Consider the following 23,107-nt stretch of genomic DNA (forward strand, 5'->3'; position numbering starts at 1 on the left):
CAAAGAACTTGTTTTTATTTTGTTTCACTGTGTTTGTAGTTGTAAGAAGCATAACAATAATGTATACAAATCTGAGCTTTTGAAGTTAAATACTATAAAATGAATTGCTAAAGAAGTTGCAGAAATGTTTGGATTGAGTTTATTCAAAAACGGGGTTTGATCATTTTAACCAGAGAAAAGCTTAAAGACAATGACAATTAAGTTAAAGAGCATGAGAGGAAGCCTCATGTAATGACAGGCGTGGATGAGACCAATGATTTGGCCTTTGAGAGAGTTTCTTTTGCCCGTTTGGTGGAGTTCTGCGAGCGTCCATCCTTTGGGAGCTAGAAAACGGTCTTCGTTTAAGATAGCCAGTGCGTTTGCAAATAGTAGCAATCCTTCCATTAGTGTCCAGAACCCCATGATTTCTCTGTGGAAACTGGAGAGGATAGAAAACAATCAAGACTTATGCGGCAAGAGTGGTAACATATACTCTTGGTAACATACAGTGTTAAGTAAACATGGAACATTTGTGGTACTATATGCAAGTGATCAAGCTTTTGAATAATTGGTGTTCTGAAAGATAGAGAACTCTTAGCTTAACTTTGTATCTAAAAGTTCTCAGAAGAAAGCAAAGAAGGTAGTAAGGCAACATCTTGAATCTAACACATTAATAAACAAGAACCGATTGCAATACTACTATAAAGCTTTACAGTGATCAGGGCAGGTCCTAGTTTTCATTATTGTGTGCCTTGAAAGATAAAATTGTTTTCCAGTGTTACACTGTTGACATGAAATTGCAAAAAAAAAACTCAAGACCACTCATAACCATCAAACCAAGTAACAATCACCTCAGGAAATAGAATCACATAAGCAACTCCAAAATAGCAAGAATATTTGGTGTTCTTAAAAATAAAGAACTCTTAGCTTAGCTTTGTACCTAAACGTTCTCAGAAGAAAGCAAAGAAGGTAGCAAGGCCAAATCTTGAGTATAACACATTAATCAACAAGAACCAATTGCAATACTACTATGACGCTATACAGTGATCTGGACAGGTCCTAGTTATCTATTTGGTGTATTGAAAGACAAAACTGTTTTCCTGTCTTTCAGTTGTTGTCTTGAAATTGCATTAAAACTCAGAGCACCTATTACCATCAAACCAAGTAACAATCTCCTCAGGAATAGAATCACACAAGCAACTCCATAATAGCAAGAAAGCTAAGAAGACTTAGACACATAGTTCTCTCATAAGATGGGAAACTCAAACACAAAATTTGGATGCTTATGAGAGTTTAGTTATCATTCTATGTGAAGAAGACAGTAGATCAGCCTTGGACGCTATTAAACAAGACCATCATATCTAATTCTTAGTCTAAGAGAATGTGAAATTTGAGAGATTATACAATATAGAGCAAATGCATACCTAGTAAAGGAAACTTGACGTTTAGCTCAAGTTTGTTAGAATCTCCTGTCCTCAATATCTGCAGAATCGGATAAAACAGATTTCGTTGATCAGTCTATGTCCTGGATTCACTTTCTTAAGACAAATTGATACTAGATTCAGAAACTGAAGTCATCCAACTCCTTGTCTAAATAGATAAATCAATTTGATTACCAACAATCGTTAACTTTAATTTCATCGAAAGATCGAAGATTATAGTAAAATTCAAGCAAGCTGATCGATTGATCTCACTAAAAGAAATAAAACCCAAATCTCGTGACCAGATTTCCAGAAGAAGAGGAAAAACAAAAGGATCGATTTTTTCATCAAAAAAATTGATAGCTGAATCAAAAGTAAAAAGTTCAATTTTTTCCGGGAAAGTGTCATTCGCCGGAAATGTGCAGTTGGAGAGAGATACTTACAGGTGATGAAAATCGGATTTGAGATCTTGTTGAAGAGACGAAGCCAACGATATCTGTTTTTCACATTCTAAACTTTTTTAACCATCATTGAAGAAAAAATCCATAACCGGGTTGACCCGGTTTGACTCTATTCCGGTCAGGACCCGATCACATGGCTCAGTGAAATTGAAAACAAAACATAAGTTAAAAAGTTCCCTTTGGCTCTCTGTGGGACAAATGATTTTGTGATCAAGAAACCATGTATATCATAAGTTATAATCCGGACTCTCATGTACAATGAAGTCACTCTAATAACAACAAATACAAAGAATAATGTTTGATCCAAAAAAACACAAATCATGCTGTGTTGCAAAGGATCAACCATATCTCTATTTGGATTTCTAGTAGAAGCTTCTCTGAAGAGAGACACAAAGGGAAAAAAAATGCTATATATCTTTCATGCTTCTGTATGGTGGAATTGGATTCTACACATTTGTAATGATCTTCCAAGAAATCTGTCTTCTTCTTTTTCCTATATTGTACAAGAAGGCTAAAAAAGGTTTGAATCAATGTTGTTGTATTTGTGTTCACTGTGTTTCTTTCTTCTATCTTGAAGCACTCTTCCTCCATCTATCTGACTCTCTTGATTTCAAAAGTTGCTCAGGCTGAGACTTGTTACATATGCAATCTGGTTGTGGGTTCGCGTAGAAATTCTCTTCTAGCCGAGGGAATTCACCGGGCAGTCTCGCATATGGCGCTCCAATCCTGTTGTTATGTAATCTCTTCACCTCTGATGAAAACTCATCCCATGACATGACACCTTCGTCTAAATGATCTATAAGTCTTACAAAATTTAGCCTGCCATTCACAAACTTCATATCAGTAAACAAAGTTAAAGGCAGTTGCAAAAAGAAGAATAATGATTGATTCAAACCTGTCTGGATTGATAGTTTTCTTAAACCCTTCAAATCTTCGGTGCCCTTGTACTGCCTTAGCCATATTCCCATCATATGTATATACAAAAACATCGCTTTCAAGTGCCACAATGTAATCCAGCGCAGCTAACCGGTTCTGGTATGGCTTAAAGGGCTCTAACTCTTCCTCAGTTGCTAAGTATGAATGAGCAAAGACGTTTGGGTACTCTTCTCGAAAAGCATCCATACTGTTTCCTCCATATATTTCACCAGCAACTATGTATACAGTCGTCGAGGATGGATATCCCATTGCCTTAAGAAATATGGCTGCTTCTCGAGGAGACATCGGGCAACCGCCTTGGATCCGTCTCTCTCTGCTGTCAATCTCTTTCTCCTTCCAATGTTTAACATTGTACCTCATTATTCTCAGCTCTTCAGCTTCCCCAGCTGTGAGATTGTGGCTGCAGCCTGTAAAGGCAAGCATGTCTTTCTCGTATCTGCATTTCAAATTCTCATTTTTAAACAAACCTGTGTCCCCAAAAATGCAAATGCAGGATGCAAAAAGAAACATCACAGTACCTCAAGTGCAAAGCAATGAAAGGTTCACTGTTGTTTCGTAACCTATTAACCAGAACTTTCCCAAAATCCTCAATCTCCTTGGAGTACCCTAATGCCTGGTAATTAGCACGACATCTCAGCCTTTGGATTGATGGTGGCAAGCCATTGTTGGCCAGGCGTGAATCAGTGTGTGTGAACTTTATCACCTTATGTTTTTTCAAGAGCGGTAACATCTCACTTCTGTAGTAACTAGCCTGCGTAAAAGCACAAAACTTTTAACCACAAAAGCCCCTAAAATCTGTTTTTAGGAATGGTAGAAACAAGGTACAGACCTTGGACCAAGACACAGGAGCTTTGAGGAGAGGTCTCATGGCTGCATATCGGGGAGGTAAGTACTCGACAATGTCAACATCATCTTTCAATACGTTCATGAAGTGTCTCCAGTCAAAAATATCTTTGAAAGTACTGCAAATCACAAAGAATATCTCTTCAAATTCCACTTCTTTTCTTGGATAATATCTCGTTATAGAGTAAATGAGATAAAACCTCGGGTCAGTCCAGAAAGATTCATGGTCGAGTAGAGGAAGAACAAGAGTCGCATTCATAATCTTTGCTGCAGCAACCATGTCACATATCTGCATTTGATTTGGAAACACAATAAAGGAAGGTAAGAAACACCAGAGATCAAATCTTTGTAAAATGCTTGGACATGAACTCACCCCAGTTCTCATCTGATTCAATCCGCCATTCGCGTGTACTAAAAGATAACCGTTGGTTTTCCTACGCAGCCCTGAATCACACACACATTTCAGAAAACTAGAAACTGCAACTCATGTTTAAAGAATCAGGAAATGCAAGACACTAGAATTACTTGAACGGTTCTTAGGACGTGACGCACACTGGCGATAATTTCCACTTTCAGGTTTCTGCCATATTTCCGGAATCTGTAAACCACCAAATCATTGGAAAATCAAGTCAAACAGATTAATGATTCATACGTTTGCAGAAGTTCACAATCTAAGTCAAAGTTCATAAATTGCAATCATCCCAACAACAAATGCATTCTTTGGAACTTAAAAGACAGTAAAACGTAGCATAACCCAAAGGACTTTAAAACAGTAAAGACCATTCCTTTTAGTATTCAACAAGAATCAAAGGGTCACCATCCACCAGATTTGACACAAAGAGACAAAATCTCAGACCTTTTCGAATGATTATCCAATAATGCATAGTAGAATTATAATAAAGTTCAAAGACTCCAGCTACATAGTAGATTGTCAATGGAAACTATAGAAAGTGGTAATCCATACTAAACAAAGGCTGCCCAAATCCATTTGACTATTTCTCATCAAATCCATATAACTAATATCAGAAAAATGCAACGAATTTTGATTGGTAAAGGCTCTATGATTCGTTAGTTTAATCTATCAGTGACGCAATCATTAGACATATTCCGAGAATAACACGTTGGATCCTACATCCCCTATACCCCACTTTTTCTATTAGAATTTAGAATTTTCCCGAGAAAAAGACAGGAAAAGAAACCGCGAATTTCCGTTAAAAATCCAATCTTTGACCCAAAAAAATCTCTTCAATAAAGACATAAAGTTAAGAAAACAGAGCAAAATTTAGCTACTAAATGATTTCTGGGTTTTGATCATAAAGCTCAAAACTTTTTCACATTTCGTCACAAGCACTGATTCAATTGACGAACCCAATTTCACATTTCGCTGTTCCTCAATTGTGCACCGACCAGAATAATCTATATAGCTAAAAAAATTGTTTTTTTTTCTCATGAAAATGAATTTTGCAAAATGTAATGAAGAAAAAACTCACGGGAAGCTTCTCAATGACGACATTCTCCGTCATTGCACGTTGAGCCATTGACCAATCTTCGTGTAACGCCCGCATAACAACAAGCTCGTTCAAATCTCTCCGGTGCGCGTGGTCAACGACGCGCCCACTCATGAGAGAGACTCTAAGGAAGAGAGAAACGACGACGAAGATCATGAGAAGACCCAAGATCCGACGACCCACGTTTCTCCCTGAACAGAGCCACCATCCTTGACCTACGACAGCCGTTGATCCAACACCGTCGAAGAGAAACGGTAACCGTAGTTTACGGAGCAGAAAGTACCGAATCGTTGGATGATGATGGTAGTGATGATCGTGGTGGTAATGAGATCCGCTAGAGGAGGAACCAATTGAGGAAGGTGAAGAACACGCGCCGCCTTGCAAACCTGTTTCTCCGTCGTCTATATCAGGTGATATGGCGATGTTGACTGTGTTGGTATTGCAGTAATCGGAGGAAATGGAAGGTCGTTCGGAGGTGGTTTCTAAAGAATCTCCGACACGGCGACGCGTGGTGGTGGTAGGGGCTGTGATTGGTGCAACGGCCAAAGGGCTTGCACCGGCCGCCGACATCTCGCCGCCTGAGAAACAAAATCAATCTCTAGAAAAGCGCCAAATTGAAAAAAAGGATTGATTTTTTTTTTTTGAGAGAGAGAGAAAAAAAAGGTTGTTTTTTTTTTTGTTTGTTTGTTGGTGTTTTTGGAATTAGAGGGTTAGTAGTGGTTAGGCATGTTATGGTTTTTTTTGGGGGGGGGGTTCTGTATTAGTAGCCACCGTGAGATTCGGCTTAAGGCTGAGAGGCGTCGAAGCTTTTTTTCTAATCTCTCTCTGTTTCGTTTTATGTCTGTGTTTGTGTAAATTTTTATATAGTACAGATTTATGTCTGTTTGTGTTTATGGCCTTGTGGGGATTTTGCTAATTATATGCTTTTTTTGGTTGATTTTATTACATTCTTTGATTTATTTATTAGTACTTCCCAAATATGGTACAATAGAATATTTTCAAGTTTAAGCATCTCATATACTGTATATCTGGATTTTAAAACTTTGGGTATAGATAATAACACTAGTCATAAATGTTCACGAATCATTCATAAGCCAGTGACATATTTGCTCAATCGGAGAAAGTGAACGGAAAAGGTTACAGGATAGGCCGGTGATGGAAGAGAGGCAATCTCCCTCAGCGTCCATAGGTTCACACAGAGATAGAGAGTGTATATTGTTTTCTACGATTAGAGCAACTATATATATATTACCCAATTAAAAGTAAAGTTATAACTTATATAAGTTCTAACTTACATAAGTTCTAACTTCTAACCTATCCCACAACAAAATGGTTTGTAGTTTATACCCGATCCACTAACACTCTCTCGCCCATGTACACCTCTAGATCACGGCCACACATGTCGTTCGTTTACCCTTTAATTATTATTTTGTTATTTAGAAAAATGAACAATGCAACTTAGTTGCTATCATTACATGTTTTAAAATGTTTATTATCTTTGTCTTTAAAATTTTTAGCTAATTTCTTACACTAGAAACTGAAAAACGTACAAATTAACACTTGATCAAGATGTAACATGTGGGCCAAACCTTAGATTTGCCGTCAAATATATTGGACACGTAACCCCTAACCACATACCTCCTATCACCTGCTACCACGTGGATTCATTCCAAACACTTTCCGGATCTCAAGCCGGTCGGCAAAGAGCACCAGCGTGAAATTCGTCTTCTGCACCTTCTTCGTGCCTTGATGGCCGTTGGATCCGAATCAGACGGCCGATACACGATCTCCCTTGATCTTACATGTGAACTTGTCATTTGCGTTAAGTCAAGTACCAAATCATTTGTAAATATGTCGGACGAGGTACAAAAATGTGTTGTTATACAACAAAATATTTAAAACTCATATAAAATAAAGGTATACAAATGTGAAGAGTATTGCAAATAGATTTAGCTGGTTAGTGATGTTTTGAACGTCATGGATATTGTCGTAGTATGTGTTTATAAGTTGATCGTTGTCTATGTTTCAATGTAAAAACAGATTTTTGGATGTAATAAATTAGAAATGACAATCGGTTTTAAACTTCAATTTTCTGATAAGTGGTTCATTGAAATACTCAAAGTTGATGATTTATTTTTCCTCGTTTAGAACTTGATGATCTTCGCAAAGATCTTAATCATAATATAATTAGATTTTGTTTGTGAGTAATCCAGTCATATATAGAATTAAACACTAGCATTGTATGTTTAAGGCAAAATTGCAATTACAATAAGATTCGGTTTCATATCAAATCTCTTGTTTATGGAACATGTATGTGTCTTTTTTTTTTAAGAAGTTTTTTTGAATAGAGGTTTGGTGATAGATATGGTCCTTTTTTTTTAAGAAAGGGAGGGTATAACGATATAAATATATTCTTCTTCCAAAAAAGAGTGAAGGGCAACAAATACAAGAAGAATTATGTTGAAATCAGGCGTTAATTAAAAACATAAAATTCAGATGTGTATTCATGCTGCATTGAAATTATTTATATCGAAAATGATAATTGTAGTAGGAGTAGAATAACAAAGACATACACAAGTGCAACTCGGTGTAATTAGATAAGATCACTGCTTTGCTTCTTTGTACCTTCGATCATGTTCTTGTATAATCAAGATTCGTATAGAAGCTAATATATTCACATGTTTTTGTTCTTCTAATTATGAAGTTGAACCATCTATTATTGTAGTTGGGGATTAATGGACGATTTGAAAGAATCAACCGAAACTCACTAGATCGTGTATTTGTGTCTTGGTTTTATGTTTTATCTTTTTAAAAATTTCTATACTGAATCTGGTTTTCTTAGCAGCTTAAATTTTTAATTAATATCAGAATGAGATCATGATAAAACTTTTCACAAAATTGTTGATCTTGTATTAGAGAACAAATTGAACAACCATGAGAATGAATTTCATGAGTCACACACATCTTCACATTATCTAGATGGAAACAAGTATACTTACTAGAAAATTCAAATGGAGCCACCTATCAAATAAATCCCCTGTTAGATAACTCATGATCAAGATATTCATGATCAAGAAATTATCTACTCGATTTTCTGTTTTAGCTCTTTTGATAAACACTAATTTTTAAGTGTTTTATATTCCTCACACACATATTCACCAATAGATTAGTCATTAATCTCAAGTTAACACACGTACCTTTATATTCAATAGACCTAAGTCTTGTTTCTGACCTCAAACTGTTGGTGCCAGACTCCCACTTCCATGTTCGAACTTCTTTACATTCTTTAAGTCAGGTTATTTTTTGGATTCCAACTGTAGTGACAATCCATACATTCCATGGCTACCAAACTTATCTTGATTCACATTATGCTAAGAAGCTAAAACATACAAAAAGAACCGAAATTGTCGTGAGTTTTTTTAATACGATAGGGTATTAATGTATTCTTAACAACGTTATGGTCTTGAGAAATAAAATATGCAAATCTCGGGTAGGGTTATTTGGATTAGTGAAATTTGGGATTTTCTTAATTTAAGGCTAAAAACTATGAAATTTAGAGATTTATGACAGTTAATAAATACGAATAACGGTGTTCGTTGCAATTTTATGTGGTACTTATTTGTTTTTAAAAAAAAAGTTTAGTACTAAATTGTTCGATTTCGAAAGTTAAATATATTTTTGAAAGTTATAAAGGAAGAAAGGATTTCTTAGCAAATTTCCGTTATTTAAGTTGGAGAGAAAAGGTTTAACTCAAAATATCGCAAAACCCTAACAAAAAATTTTCATTCTTCCTCCACTCTCTCAATTCCAAAACACTGCGCCGGGAAGACATGGACACCGAGATGGAGACAGAACAAATATACCAGGTCGATGTCGGAAATCTCTTGGCTTTCAATCCCAATCACCGCTTCCCATCTGCTCCTTCTTCAAGGTTCGTCCTTTCCCGTCTTATCTTAAGCTTGTGTTGAGTTCTTCGATGGCGGCGGCTTGATTATATATTTGTTTAATCCTGATTTAGTTGATTTGGAATGGGTTTATCTTCATACTTGTTGTAAACTTTTCAATTGCTGAATAATGTTAAGTAAAGTATGAATTTTTTCGTAAGAGTGATTTATTAACAAAAGCTCTGTTTAAGTACAAGAGTTTCTTCAATTAGTTTCTCTAAGCATCAATCTCGGAAGTACAAGAGTTAAATATCTTAAGACGATGACCCAATCGAAAAGGTTGCGTCTTTAAGCAACTTCTCTGAGTGCTGTTTTAAGAGTTTTGGGAGTTGAACCTCTTCCTCAGTTGCATTCTTTTGTAATTAGGGAACAATGCTGTGTCGCTATCAATACAATATCGTCTTACTTGAGTTACTTGTTTCTGTTGAGAGCTTGTTTTATTTCTGTCCTTGATGATGATTTGTTCGAATTATTTTAGGGGGGAGCTTGTGAAGGAGATCCTAACGGAGGGAACAAAACTTGTTCAGGAAATAGCCAATAAACTTTTCAACTTTCCTTCTACTGAAACAAATGATGGTCCTATTGTCCAATTGCCTCCGCCTACAACCAAACTTCCTAGAGAGAAACATGTAAGATCTTCCTTTTTATTTTCCACTATCTCCATTCTCATGCAACACATGGATTTAACCAGTTTCAAATGCAAACGAGTGATTTCTTGTATGAGCTTATCCAAAAGACTAGAACAAGTTCATATTTTTGCTCATCACTTATCTTTGTATTGTACTAAAGCTTGTAACCTTCTCCTCTTTTCCCAGATTCCAAGGCCTAAGCCTCCTACGAAGTGGGAAGAGTTTGCGCTTAAGAAAGGTAAAAGCTGTTTAAGAAATTGTTTTAAGGATTGGAAGCTTTATTTTGTTCAGATTTTGATGGGTCGACGACCTCTGTGTTCTATAGTTTGAAGGTACTAATGTTTATTTCGTTTGGAATTGTTCTTGGTTCTGTTTCTTAGGTATACAGAAGCGCAAGAAGGAAAAAGTTGTATGGGATGAACAAACTAATCAGTTTAAGCGTCGCCATGGTTATGACCGTGTTAACGATGATAATGATGTTCCCATCATTGAGGCGAAAGAATCAGATGGTAAGTCTTATGGAAAACAACTATCTTAGATTATGTTGTTAGAGACAATGTTGAAATCTAATCTCTTTGAGTTTGAAGACAAGGATATGGAGTTGCATTACATTATTTTTTCTACTATTTATGAAAGCTTTTGGTTAATTGCAGAACCAGGAGTAGATCCTTTTGCCAAGAGACTAGATGATAAGAAGAAGAGAGTTGGAAAGCAAGAAAAGAATAGACTTCAGAATCTGAAGGCTGCTGAAAAAGCTGGTGCTTTACCAAGGTAAAACAGCTTCTTTGATCGGTATTGCATTTGTTATCCTTGCGTGAGATAACATACTAATGTAGTTGCTAAAATCTAAGTGTTATCTGACGGAAAGAAATTGAAGTCAATCCTAGCTCGATATAGGATTTCTTTTTGGAATTATCATACCACCTTTTTCATGGTTTTTGAAAACTGAAGGTCTAACTGGGTCAACATTATTTGCAGCCATGTCCAACTTGCTGCAACATCATTGCCCATATCAGGAACGAAAGCTCAACCAAAGAAAATTGGAAAGGATGAACTTGGAGATGTAGCAGGTTTAGCCGCTACTTCAACCGCTAGTGGTGGAAAATTCGATAAAAAGTTGCCTGGAGAAAAACCTCCAAAGAAGCAGGGCAAACATCACAAGGTAATTTAGTAATCTTGTCCCTCCTTTGATAATTTGATTACTAAATGACCATATCTGTTGATGATATTTGTGGAATATTTGCAGTATTTACCGGTTGTATCAGGGCGTGGGGATGTTAACGCAGAAAAAGAACAGACAAATAATGTACTCAGCAAGATATTCTCAAAGCATTCGCATGAGATCCTCAATGTTGGCAAGGTAAAACCAATTCACTTCTCAGCTCTCCTCTCTGGTTTGGTCTATTACCTCTGATGTTTGTATGTGAAAAGATTGTGTTAAACTGTTGCGTATAATATGATTTAGGCGATAAACATGTACAACGTCAAGAAGGAGAAGAAGAAGTCAGGAAGGTCAGACAAGTTGAAACCTAAGAAGGACATCACCAAGAAGCCTGCCAACAAAGCCAAGTGAAGAGACTCTCCCATGTCTAATTTACTCTTCTATCTGTCTCCATCTTCTATCACAAAACAAATTTTGGGTTGCTCTGTTAAAGTAATACTTTATGAGTACGTTTATTTTAATCTTATTGACTTCATATTTTGCACCATAAAACAATTTAAAGCTCGCAAGGTCTAGAAATCCAGTTTGATTTTCTCTCTAAAGCTCTCAATCCACACTAATATTCAAACACATTGACTACACTCTATCTTGTCTCTTTACATTCAAGTAGAGAAGAACAAAGATCAACTCTGGTTTTTCAAACCTTTAACCACTCAAGACAGGGACACAAACCCCAACAGAATCTTGCTGGGTAATAATCTTTCAAGTATATCTCCTTACCAAAACCGATTATGTAAAAGCTGAACGCTTTCCCACGATCTTCCATGGTGACACGAGTCACAGGCACAACAGATATGGTGTGTCTCTCACATACTACATTCGCTGTCGGTGGAACTTCAGCTCTTAACGAGATAACTTCTGAGGAGAATCTGTTGAGGAAATATGAGTCTGCAAAGTAAGCTGGCGTGCACTGGTAAGCTTGTGTGTTGCAAAGCTGAACTCCTTCTGCTCTGTCAAATACTTCTTCTGGTACTGACCCAGCTCCTCTTGTTGCACTCACCTTTCGCTTCGACAGAGTCTTCCTGTCAAAACCGAAAACAACAATCAAATATTTCAATTGCCACTTCAAGCCACATGTTCTTAAGAATTTCTAAAACCTACCATTTTACAACTGCGATACTACTTGTCAGAAGAGAACCAGTACTGTCACAAGTCTGACATTTGATTAACCCGCGAGATTGGCAAGTTGGGCAAGGAAGCTTTCCCTTACCGTTACAGTTGGTGCATCTGCGGAGAAAAGAGAGTTTTCTGTAATTAAAACCACACTTTTCATTTTGCAACCATCAAAGTATAAGTAGAGTTCTTGATCTGAACTCACATTGTGTCGGACCCATCTTTATGAGCAACCAAGCCTCTTCCATAGCAAGTGGAACACTTCATCATCTGATTCTCCTTGTAAAATCCTGGCTCTCCATCAGCATTGCATGTTGGACATACTACATCTCCTCTTCCGGTGCAACCTGTGGATCAGTTAAACCAAGTCTCATCAGTATTTACAACATTCTGATTGTCCTAATGGTCATATGTACATTACATTTGATACCTGTGCACTTCTCAACAGTCTCAGAATTAGGAACCAGGACTTGAGTTTCTTTATACGGGACAAACAGAGTAGGAAACTGCGGTCTCAGGTCCAGTTCCCATAACCCCGGTTCAGATCCATGTTTCTTTCCATTGAATTCACCACCAGTGAAAGGCACAGTCTGTGTCAAAGCTTCCCTCTCCTCAATGAAAGTATCAAGAGTTCCGACATAAACATTGCAGTCTTCAACAGCATGAATCTTCCATGTACGAGCAGGACGGCTTCCCCAACAGCAACGATGACCAATATGATCAATAAGCAGCTCTCTTATTTCAATCTCATCAAGAAACTGCCTGTAAGAAATTACATAACGTTCAACATAAGTTAAGAAAGTGAGGGCTAACAACAGCAATAAGGGAAAAATTAGGAACCATTATCACTAGAATTACCTTTGTTGCAATTCATGACCTGCTCCAGATGCACTTGGATAACCAATAGCTTGAGCTGTTAAATGCCAAGAAGAAATCAGAAATTTGTATAAAACCATTAAGAAGCAAAGAGAGAAGATTATAGGAAATGAATCAATGATGAAACTTTCACATTTGGAAGATCAAAAATCAAAATCTAGAGAAAACAGCATGTAGATCACTTCCACTACGAATCAAGACTCGAATAAAAAGTCTGCTACTTTCAATGGAAGCTGATCAAATAACTAAAGGTGTCAATACAAAATTTTGAAGGATCAGGAAAGATGGAACGAGACTTACGAATGGGTAACGAAACAGGGGTCTTGATAACGGGAGGATAAAGAGACGGAGGATCAGAAGAAACAGCAGAAGCGGTACGGATTTCTTCGACGGTGACGACGCCAGCTCCGGCGAAAGATGGGTTACGAGCAGATGAGCTATTTCTCTGCAGGTATTGGTATGAATCCAACCTCTCGGATTCATTCGTTTTCTCTGATCCTAAATGAGCATTTCGACAAGACAATTTTATGAATCAGAGGACTCAAAGGAGATATACACAGAGGAGATGATATGTTCGTCTGAATTTACCTGAAAGCAGAGGCTTATCCATGGATTACGAATCTCTCTGTCTTCCCAATTAACCAAAGTAGTGGTTTTTCTTAGAGAGTAAGGAAAAACCCAGGTCAATTCGATCTTCTTCTCCGTGCGAGAGAAATTTTCATTACAAGAAGAAACAAGACAAGAATTCGAGTTTTTCTTATCGGGTCGGGTCAGATCCAGATAGAACCGGGTCTTCGTATTGCCACGTGTGAAACGGTTGAGGATATTTTCACCCACTATATAATTGGTTGTTATAAGTACGTAAGCTAAAAAGAGATTCACGAGGGAAATAATTGCGCGTTTTGGTCCAGTGTTTAAGGAGAGAGAGCAGGTATATGAAAATAACACTTACACATGGATGCTTTTAAGTCCTATCACATGCGGCATATCGGCAACAAAATCTTTTTCATGTTCGTTCATTTCCAAGTTATTCAATATGAACGATTCCAAAATTTTGTCGTTGATTTGATTATAGTTGACCTGGAAAAGATACTATAGATACTAACGAACATCATCTCTGTTGGTCTAGTACATGTATTTAGGAGTGGACACAAAATGGATTTTTTTTACTTTTTTGGTGCTCTGTCCGGATTCAACATATATCTAGTTTTGTGTATCATTTTGATTCATTATGGAATAATTGGTTACAAGTTACAACTTCATAATGAACAATTTATTATAAGACGTCGTCGACTCTACTGATCTCACCTCACGTATGATTAAGCACAATATTGGTGTATGTTTCTTTTTTCTAGTGTTGAGATGTCTTTCATACAAATCCCATGAATATGCATGTCTCTTGTTCTCTCAATCTCTGCTAACACAATTTACGACCTCTATGTTATATTACCATAAAAACATTACAAGAGAAAGAAGAAAAATTTAATTAGTTTTCAAATTAATAAAAATTTAGACGTTTTAAGAAAATAATAATAATTTACAGGTCATAAAAAAACTGATTGAAGAAATATATTTCCAGCTCTAAAACCCAATTCCTAAATCTATATTCATTTAGAAAATATATATACATTTGGTATTTAATATTCTTAAATGGAGTAAGATAATAAATTTATATTGTAATATTAAATACCAAATATATATATTTTGGTGTCTTTTTAATTAATAAAAAAATAACAAAGACACTTATTCTAAATTAAGAAGAGTCAATTAACGAAATAATAAGGAATGAAATTCTCAATTATGAAAAACACCTGTCACGAAAGTAAACGGGAAAAAAATCGCACGATAGATAATTGCATCGGTGCTCAGTGCTCTGTTTATCTCGTTATATAATAATGTTAGAGAAATTGGATGTGAATGCAATGGGGCGGTTTAATGTGAATTGATGAGTAGACACAACAAGAGTTTGGTTTGGTAATGGTAGCAACAAGCCAAGAGCACTAACTACCGACAACCACTCGCGTCCACATTTGAATTTTCCTCAATTCCCCCACTCACGCTTTTTAGCTCTTTCTCAATCTTTCATGGCGGATTATCTCTCTCTCTCTCACTTCTCCTTCTCGTGTGATTCTGATTCTCCTCTCTAAGATCCGTATCTCTCTTACTCTCCCTTCTCAAGCTCACTTCAATCAACCATGGCTGTTTCACTACCATTGTTTCAATTTATACTCTTTCTTCTTCTTCTTCTTCTTTCAAGAACGGTTTATGCATACTTAATCGGAGTCGGAAGCTATGACATCACTGGTCCTGCCGCTGATGTCAACATGATGGGCTACGCAAACTCAGATCAAATCGCTTCCGGTATTCATTTCCGGTTACGAGCTCGTGCCTTCATCGTCGCTGAGCCTCAAGGTAACCGCGTCGTGTTTGTCAATCTCGACGCTTGTATGGCTTCTCAAATCGTTACAATCAAAGTTCTTGAGCGTCTCAAAGCAAGGTATGAATATTTAATTAGCTAAAGATTTAATCTTTGAGTAGAGTGTTAGTGGAATCAGTGATTAATCCATGAGAATGGATAGCTAATTTTTTAAAAGTTCAATAGGTATGGTGAGCTTTACACAGAGAAGAATGTAGCAATAAGTGGAATTCACACACATGCTGGACCAGGAGGATATCTTCAATACGTCACATATATTGTGACGTCTCTTGGATTTGTTCGTCAATCTTTTGACGTTGTTGTTAACGGCATTGAGCAAAGCATTGTCCAAGCACACGAAAGCCTACGTCCTGGTTCTGCTTTTGTTAACAAAGGTAAAGAAGTTACAATCTTTTCTTTGTCAATCTCCTTTATTGATGTTCTTGTGTTTGTTGAGCCATTTTGTGTGATGATTTGTTAATAGGGGATCTTTTGGATGCTGGTGTGAATCGAAGTCCGAGTTCTTATCTGAACAATCCTGCAGCTGAGAGGAGTAAATATAAGTATGATGTTGATAAGGAAATGACTCTTGTTAAGTTTGTTGATTCTCAGTTGGGACCTACTGGTAGTTTTAACTGGTTTGCTACTCATGGGACTTCCATGAGTCGGACTAACTCGTTGATTAGTGGAGATAACAAAGGCGCTGCAGCTCGGTTTATGGAGGATTGGTTTGAGAATGGACAGAAGAATTCTGTTAGCTCTAGAAACATCCCTCGGAGAGTATCAACCATTGTTTCTGATTTCAGTAGAAACCGTGAGTCATATCCTTTCCTTGAGTTACCTAATGTAGCAATTCTCTACATTGCAGTTGCAGAGAGACTGATGTGGAAAGTTATGGTTTTGTTTTACTTTGTTTCAGAGAGTAGACTTTTGGATATTGCGGCTACTTATAAGTCATCTAGAGGACATTCTGTGGATAAGTCCCTTGATGTTAAAACCCGAGTAAGAAACGGTTCGAAGCGTAAATTTGTCTCTGCCTTCTGTCAATCAAACTGTGGTGATGTGAGTCCAAATACTCTTGGTACCTTTTGCATTGACACTGGACTGCCTTGTGATTTCAATCACAGTACCTGCAATGGACAGAACGAGTTGTGCTATGGCCGTGGTCCGGGGTATGTATATACGTTTACTGCTTCATGATTTCTTATGTTTTTTCTCTGCATCTAATTCTATCTTTTGTACATTTTGTTGTAGCTACCCTGATGAATTTGAGAGTACACGTATCATTGGAGAAAAGCAATTCAAAATGGCTGTGGAACTTTTTAACAAAGCTACAGAGAAGCTGCAGGGGAAAATTGGTTACCAACATGCGTATCTAGATTTCTCGAATCTTGATGTCACAGTTCCTAAAGCAGGCGGTGGCTCTGAGACGGTTAAGACATGTCCAGCTGCAATGGGGTTTGGTTTTGCTGCTGGAACAACTGATGGTCCAGGTGCTTTTGATTTCAAACAAGGAGATGATCAGGTAATTAAGCAAAAAGCTTTTCAATACATCCTCTTTTTATATCTCTGTGAATCATTCTCTAATGTGCTTTCTTATGTAAAGGGTAATGTGTTTTGGAGACTAGTGAGGAATGTGTTAAGAACTCCTGGTCCAGAACAGGTCCAATGCCAAAAACCAAAACCCATTTTACTTGACACTGGTGAGATGAAAGAACCATATGACTGGGCGGTGAGTAGCTCCATTCTCTGTTTCCTTATAACTGATCCAAGATTTGACATCTTACTGTTTTGACTAAGAGTTCATTGCATGAATTGTGCAGCCTTCAATTCTTCCGATTCAGATACTTCGCATTGGCCAATTAGTCATCCTCAGTGTTCCCGGAGGTACATCAATAAGACTCTCTCTTCCTTATTCAAAACTTCGGTTTTACGGTTTGCTTTTGTTCAGTTTTTGAATCTATTTTTGGATCCAGAGTTCACAACAATGGCTGGAAGACGTCTCCGTGACGCTATCAAGTCTTTTCTCATTTCTTCGGACCCCAAGGAATTCAGCAACAACATGCATGTCGTAATCGCAGGTCTCACCAACACCTATTCTCAGTACATCGCCACTTTCGAAGAGTACGAGGTTCAAAGATACGAGGTTTGTAAAACACACTATCTTTCTTGATTCAGCTTTGTCTATATGTCACGCTACTGTGTTTAACTTAACAGCTTTACTTGTGTTTTTCAGGGCGCCTCAACGTTATACGGACGACACACACTCACTGCTTATATCCAAGAGTTCAAGAAACTAGCCACAGCTTTAGTTAACGGTCTAACACTCCCACGTGGTCCGCAACCTCCTGACCTTTTAGACAAACAGATCAGTTTACTATCCCCTGTGGTTGTAGACTCAACTCCTCTAGGAGTCAAATTCGGTGACGTCAAAGCTGATGTACCTCCAAAGTCAACGTTCAGGAGAGGTCAACAAGTTAACGCAACGTTTTGGTCAGGATGTCCTCGAAATGATTTGATGACTGAAGGATCATTCGCTGTGGTGGAGACGCTGCGTGAGGGAGGGAAATGGGCTCCGGTGTATGATGACGATGACTTCAGTTTGAAGTTCAAGTGGTCGAGACCGGCAAAGCTGAGTTCGGAGAGCCAAGCCACGATTGAGTGGAGGGTACCGGAATCTGCGGTAGCCGGAGTTTATAGAATAAGACATTATGGAGCTTCTAAGTCGTTGTTTGGATCCATTAGTAGCTTCTCTGGTTCTTCTAGTGCCTTTGTAGTTGTATGACATACTATTGTATACTTTATGAAACAAAAAGAGAAGAAAAGAGATTTGAGTCGATTTGTCAACGAAATGAAGAAGCCACTATTGGTGTTTTACACAACTTGGAGAACCAACTCCACTTTTTCTCACATCATTTAGTTATCTCACTTGTACAATTTTACACACTTCTCTTGTGAGTTTTAGTTACAATCAAACAAAAATCTTCATCTCGCTATAACTTTGAGGACTTTAAGCTAGGAGGCTCCTTGGAAAGGCATTAACAAGGTATCGAAAATAGCATTCTGTACAAACGTCTTCCTGAATCTCTCAAGCAATTCTCCTCCATCATTTGCCTGAGCTGCGCAATCAGCCGCTTCCTTTGCCATTCCAATACGAGCATAAGCCTGAGATGCCACAAAACATAAAACTCACACTAAAAGGTTTCGATATATTTTATACATATCTAATCCAATTATCCAAGTACATGTTTTATATGCAGGACATACCTCGCCTCTTTCCACAAGATCAGACAGTTTGGGGATGTATTTTAGAGCTTCCGCTTTCTCATCTGCATCAATGCATGCCTCCACAAATGGACGAAACCCTTCACGATATATGGCAGTTAAAACAAGAGAAAAACTAGAAATGAATGTGCCTACCCTCTAAGTCTTAACATCAGATGGGAACATTGTAATCATTAGAGGAGCTGTATAAACTTACCCATTGGTGGTCTCTTTTCCTTCGAAAACTTTTCAAGCGCTGCCCAGTCTTTGATTGTAGCGAGAGCAAATGCTTTAAGCCAATACCATCTTTTATCACTGACCTGAAAATTCAAACAGTACAGTGGTGAGATCGCGTTCTTACAGTCATCCATTGCACAGAAGGGGTTAAAATCCAATTAGAACCTTGAATTCTGTCTTCACTTTTATTGCAGCACGGTTATTACCCAGGACAATACATGTGCGTATAGTATCATTGATGCTTGAATCAACAAAGATAGCCTGCTTCGTACTAGCTTCTAGCTCATGTTGTATCCTAAAGGACGTAACCAAAAAAGATCATGAGAGGAAGAGCAAAGAAACATTGAAAATCAAGTTTTGGCTTGCAATTATTACTTCAGGAGTTTTGCATGTTCCTCAGCAGCCTTAGACTCGAAAGTGTGTTCCTTTGTTTGGGAGAAAAGGTTTCTAGCCTTCTCTATTAGTTTTATGCGCGGACCGTGCAATGGAGATCCTTTGCTAGCCATTGGGTTTTTCCCCATATCCCATGATTCTTTCCATAAAAGAAAAGCTACCTCCTGAAGCAACCAAAAGAATCCAAGCTTAACAGCAGTTTATGTACACGAACAGTATTATTTGATGGTCAACTTCAGCGTTTACAGGAAAAACGTGATCATGAAACGTACATGAATCTGGCCCGTAGATAAGAAGAAATCCTTCAGAAATTCATGCTTATGACACCTACAACAGGAAAGTTTTCATAAGCAACAAAGTTTCGCATATATCAAGCAAGGTAGATAGAAGATTTTCATACCGTGCATAAGCTACAAATAGATCACGTGCCAAAACTCTTCCTTGGATCATCGCAAAGAATTCCAAAGGAGGCCTCTGGTCAACCCCACAAGTTGAAATCAGATAGTTCTTGTTTGTTAGCACAACATACAGATTTATAGTTAAAGTTTTAACATCACTAAAAAACAGTCATATACCTTTTGCCATATATGAAATATGACCAGATAAACCAGGTCAGTGTCACCACTCTCAGTTGCTTTCACTAAAGCAGTGTCTTCCTCCCCAATGCTTAATAAAAGAGGTACCTAGAATTACAGAAAGTGATCACGAAACATGTGAAACTAAGTTCTTACACAAATTATTACCCCGAAAACATGAATGTCTTTTACTTCTGCATAAAGAACTCCAACGAAAGGTAGTCATCTTAGATAGACAAACCTGTTTCGTGGAGCGTGGTTCATGTTCAACTAGCATTGCAGCTAACTTTCGACGGCCACAGTTATCAGCATGAGTGGCCACTGCAGCATACGATATTCCTTTGCATAGTTGGAGCTGAAATTCAATGACATCAATCCTTCTAAGTCCACGAATTTCCTCAATCTCAATATATATATCTTGCAAAGACTTATATATACTAGAATTTGAACCTTATCAAGTAAAATTTCAAGAAGATGAGAATCTGGAGTTGATGGTGAAGCAGTTATCTTTGCACATGCCCAATGCATTATCACCACTTCCTATATAACGCCAAAAATAGAAAATTATATTCACCCTAAAGCTACACAGGAAAATTTATATTGGAGATAGAGGAATGCGTTACAGGGACGAATATGGTAACCTCTGACTTACTTTATTCATATCTAAGTACTCAGATATCCGCAGAGCAAGAAGGTGACAATTAGCATTAATAAGGCGACTAATCAAAACCACTGGTGTCAGTAACTGCACACCAAATAAATTTCATGAGGAAAAGGATAGCTGCAAACGTTTCTTTATAGACACAATCATATAAACTGCAAAAACCTTGTACTGCTGAATGCTAAGAGGTATGCCAATAGCAGGATCACGAACCGCATTTAAAACCCGTAACGTTCTACAAGTCTCTTGGACACGTTCACGCTGAAAATTGCTGTTGCAGCTCACCGAGCGTTAGTCTCAGAAATTAAATTACTGAAAGTCAATTTTTTTAAGACTAACCTGCAGAAAGCTTGTCCATAACTTGCCGCTCGTAACAGAGCCCTCTGACGAGTTACATCAAATTCATGTCCAGCGGCATCAATACAGGATTCAACAGCCTCCGACAGTGATGAACGAATTAATCTCAAATTTTCATCTGCCTAACAGAAAGAAGAGCAAATCAACTTCATCACCCCAGATCTAGGAATAGTAAGTATAAAATATTATTCTCAATTCATTCCATTTTTTTTTCAGTAAGAACACCATATTGTTACAATATTAGCAACAGCAGGAAGAACTGAGACACTAAAGCTTGACTATGAAGGATTCACATCATAATGCACAACATCTGCCACAGAACACCATTAAGATGCATATGCTTTTTGCTGTTGTGTACAATAATAAACCCACCTTAGCACTTCGCCTGTCAAAATGATCCAAAGCATCATATAGCAAAGCTGCAGGTGATGTGCTTCCAATCTTAAAGATTGACTCAGTAGAATCAGGTACTCTTTGCAGAAATTCAAGATTCGTGTTAGATAATATTCTCACTCCATCGCATTCTGGGATAAGAATTATAGGTTCATCATAGAAATAGTGAACTGGGTCTCCTACAGGACCCACCATCATTAAATCCTCATCCCAATATAGCAGCACACTATCCATTCCACACCAAGCCATTTGCTGCGGAGGAAGGGCTGACTAGAAAAGTAGGATAAAAGACACAGTTAAGTCACCATACTACAGAACGACAAGCAATGTTTATTATACAGTCTATTACAAAGAACCAAGCATCTAAAGAGGCAATGATGCATACCTCACAAGAGTAGTCAATAGCAATTTGTTTTGTTTCCATGTCAACAACAACAATCCGGCCATCATGAGTGAAGAGTGTTAGAAATTTTCCATTAGGTGATACAATCATCTTCTGGACCACTCCAATCAAATTCCCAGAATCATCATTCTGCATCTCAGAGTCATCAACACTAGGCTCATCAAACCTAATAGTTTGAACCATGTCCTCCTCCACAACAAAAATATCATCGCCAACTGCTACCAACACCTCAGCAATCCCAGACATCGTGTACTTAGGTTCCCTCACAGTCAAGCAGATTGGCTGAAGCAGATCATCTTCTGCTAACCCCGGCACATCAGGCAACTTAGAAGGCTTCATTGTCTTGAAATCGAAAATACAGATCAACTGCCCTCCTTCTGTCAAGCAGACAACACCATTTCCCCAGAAGACACACTCCACCACATTCTGCTCAAAGCACTCCTGGCCCATAGACATATTGGGCTCAATGAGCTCAGCGTGGATGTTGTAACGATAAATGGTTCCATCTTGGACAATGCAAATTAGTGTCTGATCATCTGACCAGGACATTCCGATCAGACGTCCCCCGGGATGCTTCCAAACCGTCTCAGAGAGAAGTATACCTGCTGAGTTAAAGATGCGGAGCTTTCTTAGAGCAGATTCAGCATATAGTTGGACAATCTTCGAGTCATCTCGAATAACTGCAATTGGCCCACCAAACGAAGCACACGCCACCTTGTTACGACTCAAATCTACATGTTTCCATTTCATTTGGTATATCTCAGGCTTCCTATAATATCGATCATAGAGAAGCTGCCATTCCGCAGCAACAGACACGTTTGCCATCTTATTTCGTCAGGACCTGCAGAATAATCAAAAGAGCCAGGATCATTGATTTGGTTATGAAAACAAAGAAACACATATCTAAAGGAGTAATAAGCCCCCAAAACATCATCCATGGCTAGAAAGTAGCAATGAATTGCTAAAAGAGAACTCTTTTAAGCTGATGGACACAAAATCACACTTAAAAAATCATCTAAAAATCGCAAATTTGACCCTAGAAATTACGTTAGCTGCGATCAAACTCGAAACTAAGCTGAATTTTTTCAATTCCCAATCTATAACTACACAATTTATATGAAGACTAATCTAGGTAAAGGCTCTACAATGAAACTGGAGCAATCAAAGTTCATCAATCTCATTACTTTAATCGATTTTGAGAACGTCGTTAAAGGAGTAATATTTGATAAACATCGATCAATAAGAAAACTTACGTTTGGTCAAAGAGGAGAATCGAGCAAGGTACGAATTTATCGACCGGACGAAGGAGTTTGGAGATCGGAGCGAAGACGAAACATCAAGCAAGCCACGATCCTATTTTCTTCAAATTAATTACCTTTTTCAGAAAATATACTTTTTTATTCTTTTTGATAAATACCATATTTTATGGATTTTACATTAATTTGGAACAATTATTTTAATGATACATGTATAATT

At 37.7% G+C, this 23,107-nt stretch overlaps 6 protein-coding genes across 10 annotated transcripts; 2 read left to right on the forward strand and 4 right to left on the reverse strand.

The window, feature by feature from the left end:
• On the reverse strand, window positions 1-1,905 carry AT2G37975 (Yos1-like protein; the record flags this gene model as incomplete). 2 transcript variants are annotated; one of them, NM_001336683.1, is made up of 3 exons in its annotated part: window positions 1,596-1,905; window positions 1,404-1,461; window positions 1-418 (listed from the first exon to the last, which is right to left on the reverse strand). In NM_001336683.1, the coding sequence occupies exon 3, from the start codon at window positions 400-402 to the stop codon at window positions 166-168; it is 237 nt and encodes a 78-aa protein (NP_001318371.1). In that variant the 5' UTR covers window positions 403-418; window positions 1,404-1,461; window positions 1,596-1,905. The 2 variants fall into 2 exon arrangements, with proteins under 2 accessions (NP_001318371.1, NP_565877.1); NM_129354.3 differs by having other exon boundaries at window positions 166-418; window positions 1,844-1,905.
• Window positions 1,906-2,065: 160 nt separating this feature from the next.
• Window positions 2,066-6,071, reverse strand: AT2G37980 (O-fucosyltransferase family protein). Its single transcript, NM_129355.2, has 8 exons — window positions 5,131-6,071; window positions 4,166-4,238; window positions 4,014-4,084; window positions 3,841-3,929; window positions 3,627-3,759; window positions 3,316-3,548; window positions 2,757-3,233; window positions 2,066-2,680 (listed from the first exon to the last, which is right to left on the reverse strand). Exons 1-8 carry the CDS (start codon window positions 5,716-5,718, stop codon window positions 2,428-2,430), a joined length of 1,917 nt encoding a protein of 638 aa, NP_181334.1. The 5' UTR covers window positions 5,719-6,071; the 3' UTR covers window positions 2,066-2,427.
• A 2,829-nt stretch (window positions 6,072-8,900) lies between these two features.
• AT2G37990 (ribosome biogenesis regulatory protein (RRS1) family protein) lies at window positions 8,901-11,484 on the forward strand. Its single transcript, NM_129356.3, has 8 exons — window positions 8,901-9,079; window positions 9,571-9,721; window positions 9,908-9,959; window positions 10,102-10,230; window positions 10,375-10,492; window positions 10,700-10,883; window positions 10,968-11,081; window positions 11,187-11,484. The coding sequence occupies exons 1-8, from the start codon at window positions 8,979-8,981 to the stop codon at window positions 11,292-11,294; spliced, it is 957 nt and encodes a 318-aa protein (NP_565878.1). The 5' UTR covers window positions 8,901-8,978; the 3' UTR covers window positions 11,295-11,484.
• On the reverse strand, window positions 11,391-13,657 carry AT2G38000 (chaperone protein dnaJ-like protein). The gene is made up of 7 exons (NM_129357.4): window positions 13,521-13,657; window positions 13,233-13,430; window positions 12,915-12,969; window positions 12,487-12,818; window positions 12,262-12,403; window positions 12,045-12,170; window positions 11,391-11,965 (listed from the first exon to the last, which is right to left on the reverse strand). Exons 1-7 carry the CDS (start codon window positions 13,540-13,542, stop codon window positions 11,581-11,583), a joined length of 1,260 nt encoding a protein of 419 aa, NP_181336.1. The 5' UTR covers window positions 13,543-13,657; the 3' UTR covers window positions 11,391-11,580.
• Window positions 13,658-14,820: 1,163 nt separating this feature from the next.
• Window positions 14,821-18,197, forward strand: AT2G38010 (Neutral/alkaline non-lysosomal ceramidase; the record flags this gene model as incomplete). Of its 3 annotated transcripts, none has more annotated exons than NM_001336684.1 (9): window positions 14,911-15,429; window positions 15,535-15,743; window positions 15,833-16,162; window positions 16,268-16,520; window positions 16,603-16,873; window positions 16,955-17,080; window positions 17,172-17,235; window positions 17,325-17,494; window positions 17,585-18,133. In NM_001336684.1, the coding sequence occupies 9 exons, from the start codon at window positions 15,128-15,130 to the stop codon at window positions 18,131-18,133; spliced, it is 2,274 nt and encodes a 757-aa protein (NP_001324325.1). The 3 variants fall into 3 exon arrangements, with proteins under 3 accessions (NP_973628.1, NP_001324325.1, NP_181337.2); NM_129358.3 differs by having other exon boundaries at window positions 15,128-15,429; window positions 15,833-16,166; window positions 16,272-16,520; window positions 17,585-18,197; NM_201899.2 differs by having other exon boundaries at window positions 14,821-15,429; window positions 15,833-16,520; window positions 17,585-18,197.
• Window positions 18,174-22,977, reverse strand: VCL1 (vacuoleless1 (VCL1)). Of its 2 annotated transcripts, NM_129359.4 has the most exons (16): window positions 22,885-22,977; window positions 21,614-22,472; window positions 21,208-21,498; window positions 20,818-20,957; window positions 20,644-20,749; window positions 20,470-20,562; window positions 20,268-20,357; window positions 20,059-20,172; window positions 19,818-19,925; window positions 19,643-19,716; window positions 19,515-19,569; window positions 19,225-19,406; window positions 19,015-19,144; window positions 18,830-18,932; window positions 18,616-18,713; window positions 18,174-18,513 (listed from the first exon to the last, which is right to left on the reverse strand). In NM_129359.4, exons 2-16 carry the CDS (start codon window positions 22,454-22,456, stop codon window positions 18,364-18,366), a joined length of 2,577 nt encoding a protein of 858 aa, NP_565879.1. In that variant the 5' UTR covers window positions 22,457-22,472; window positions 22,885-22,977; the 3' UTR covers window positions 18,174-18,363. The 2 variants fall into 2 exon arrangements, with proteins under 2 accessions (NP_565879.1, NP_001078020.1); NM_001084551.1 differs by having other exon boundaries at window positions 18,225-18,713; window positions 22,885-22,976.
• Between the last annotated feature and the right edge of the window lie 130 nt (window positions 22,978-23,107).

This window comes from Arabidopsis thaliana, chromosome 2, assembly GCF_000001735.4.
Source record: "Arabidopsis thaliana chromosome 2, partial sequence".
In the NCBI taxonomy this organism is placed as follows: Eukaryota; Viridiplantae; Streptophyta; class Magnoliopsida; order Brassicales; family Brassicaceae; genus Arabidopsis; species Arabidopsis thaliana.

Excerpts from the sequence above, each read along its gene's own strand:
- AT2G37980 (NM_129355.2), bottom strand. The coding sequence starts at position 5,718 with ATGTCGGCGGCCGGTGCAAGCCCTTTGGCCGTTGCACCAATCACAGCC. Across the intron at positions 4,085-4,165 it reads ACGTCCTAAGAACCGTTCAA|GGCTGCGTAGGAAAACCAAC; the intron begins GTAATTCTAGTG and ends TGTGTGATTCAG. Across the intron at positions 3,760-3,840 it reads TCTTTCTGGACTGACCCGAG|TACTTTCAAAGATATTTTTG; the intron begins GTTTTATCTCAT and ends TGTGATTTGCAG.
- AT2G37990 (NM_129356.3), top strand. The coding sequence starts at position 8,979 with ATGGACACCGAGATGGAGACAGAACAAATATACCAGGTCGATGTCGGA. Across the intron at positions 10,884-10,967 it reads AGCAGGGCAAACATCACAAG|TATTTACCGGTTGTATCAGG; the intron begins GTAATTTAGTAA and ends GAATATTTGCAG. Across the intron at positions 11,082-11,186 it reads AGATCCTCAATGTTGGCAAG|GCGATAAACATGTACAACGT; the intron begins GTAAAACCAATT and ends AATATGATTTAG.
- AT2G38000 (NM_129357.4), bottom strand. The coding sequence starts at position 13,542 with ATGGATAAGCCTCTGCTTTCAG. Across the intron at positions 13,431-13,520 it reads GGATAAGCCTCTGCTTTCAG|GATCAGAGAAAACGAATGAA; the intron begins GTAAATTCAGAC and ends ATGCTCATTTAG. Across the intron at positions 11,966-12,044 it reads AGTATCGCAGTTGTAAAATG|GAAGACTCTGTCGAAGCGAA; the intron begins GTAGGTTTTAGA and ends CGGTTTTGACAG.
- VCL1 (NM_129359.4), bottom strand. The coding sequence starts at position 22,456 with ATGGCAAACGTGTCTGTTGCTGCGGAATGGCAGCTTCTCTATGATCGA. Across the intron at positions 20,358-20,469 it reads AGTACTTAGATATGAATAAA|GAAGTGGTGATAATGCATTG; the intron begins GTAAGTCAGAGG and ends GGCGTTATATAG. Across the intron at positions 19,145-19,224 it reads GAACATGCAAAACTCCTGAA|GATACAACATGAGCTAGAAG; the intron begins GTAATAATTGCA and ends TACGTCCTTTAG.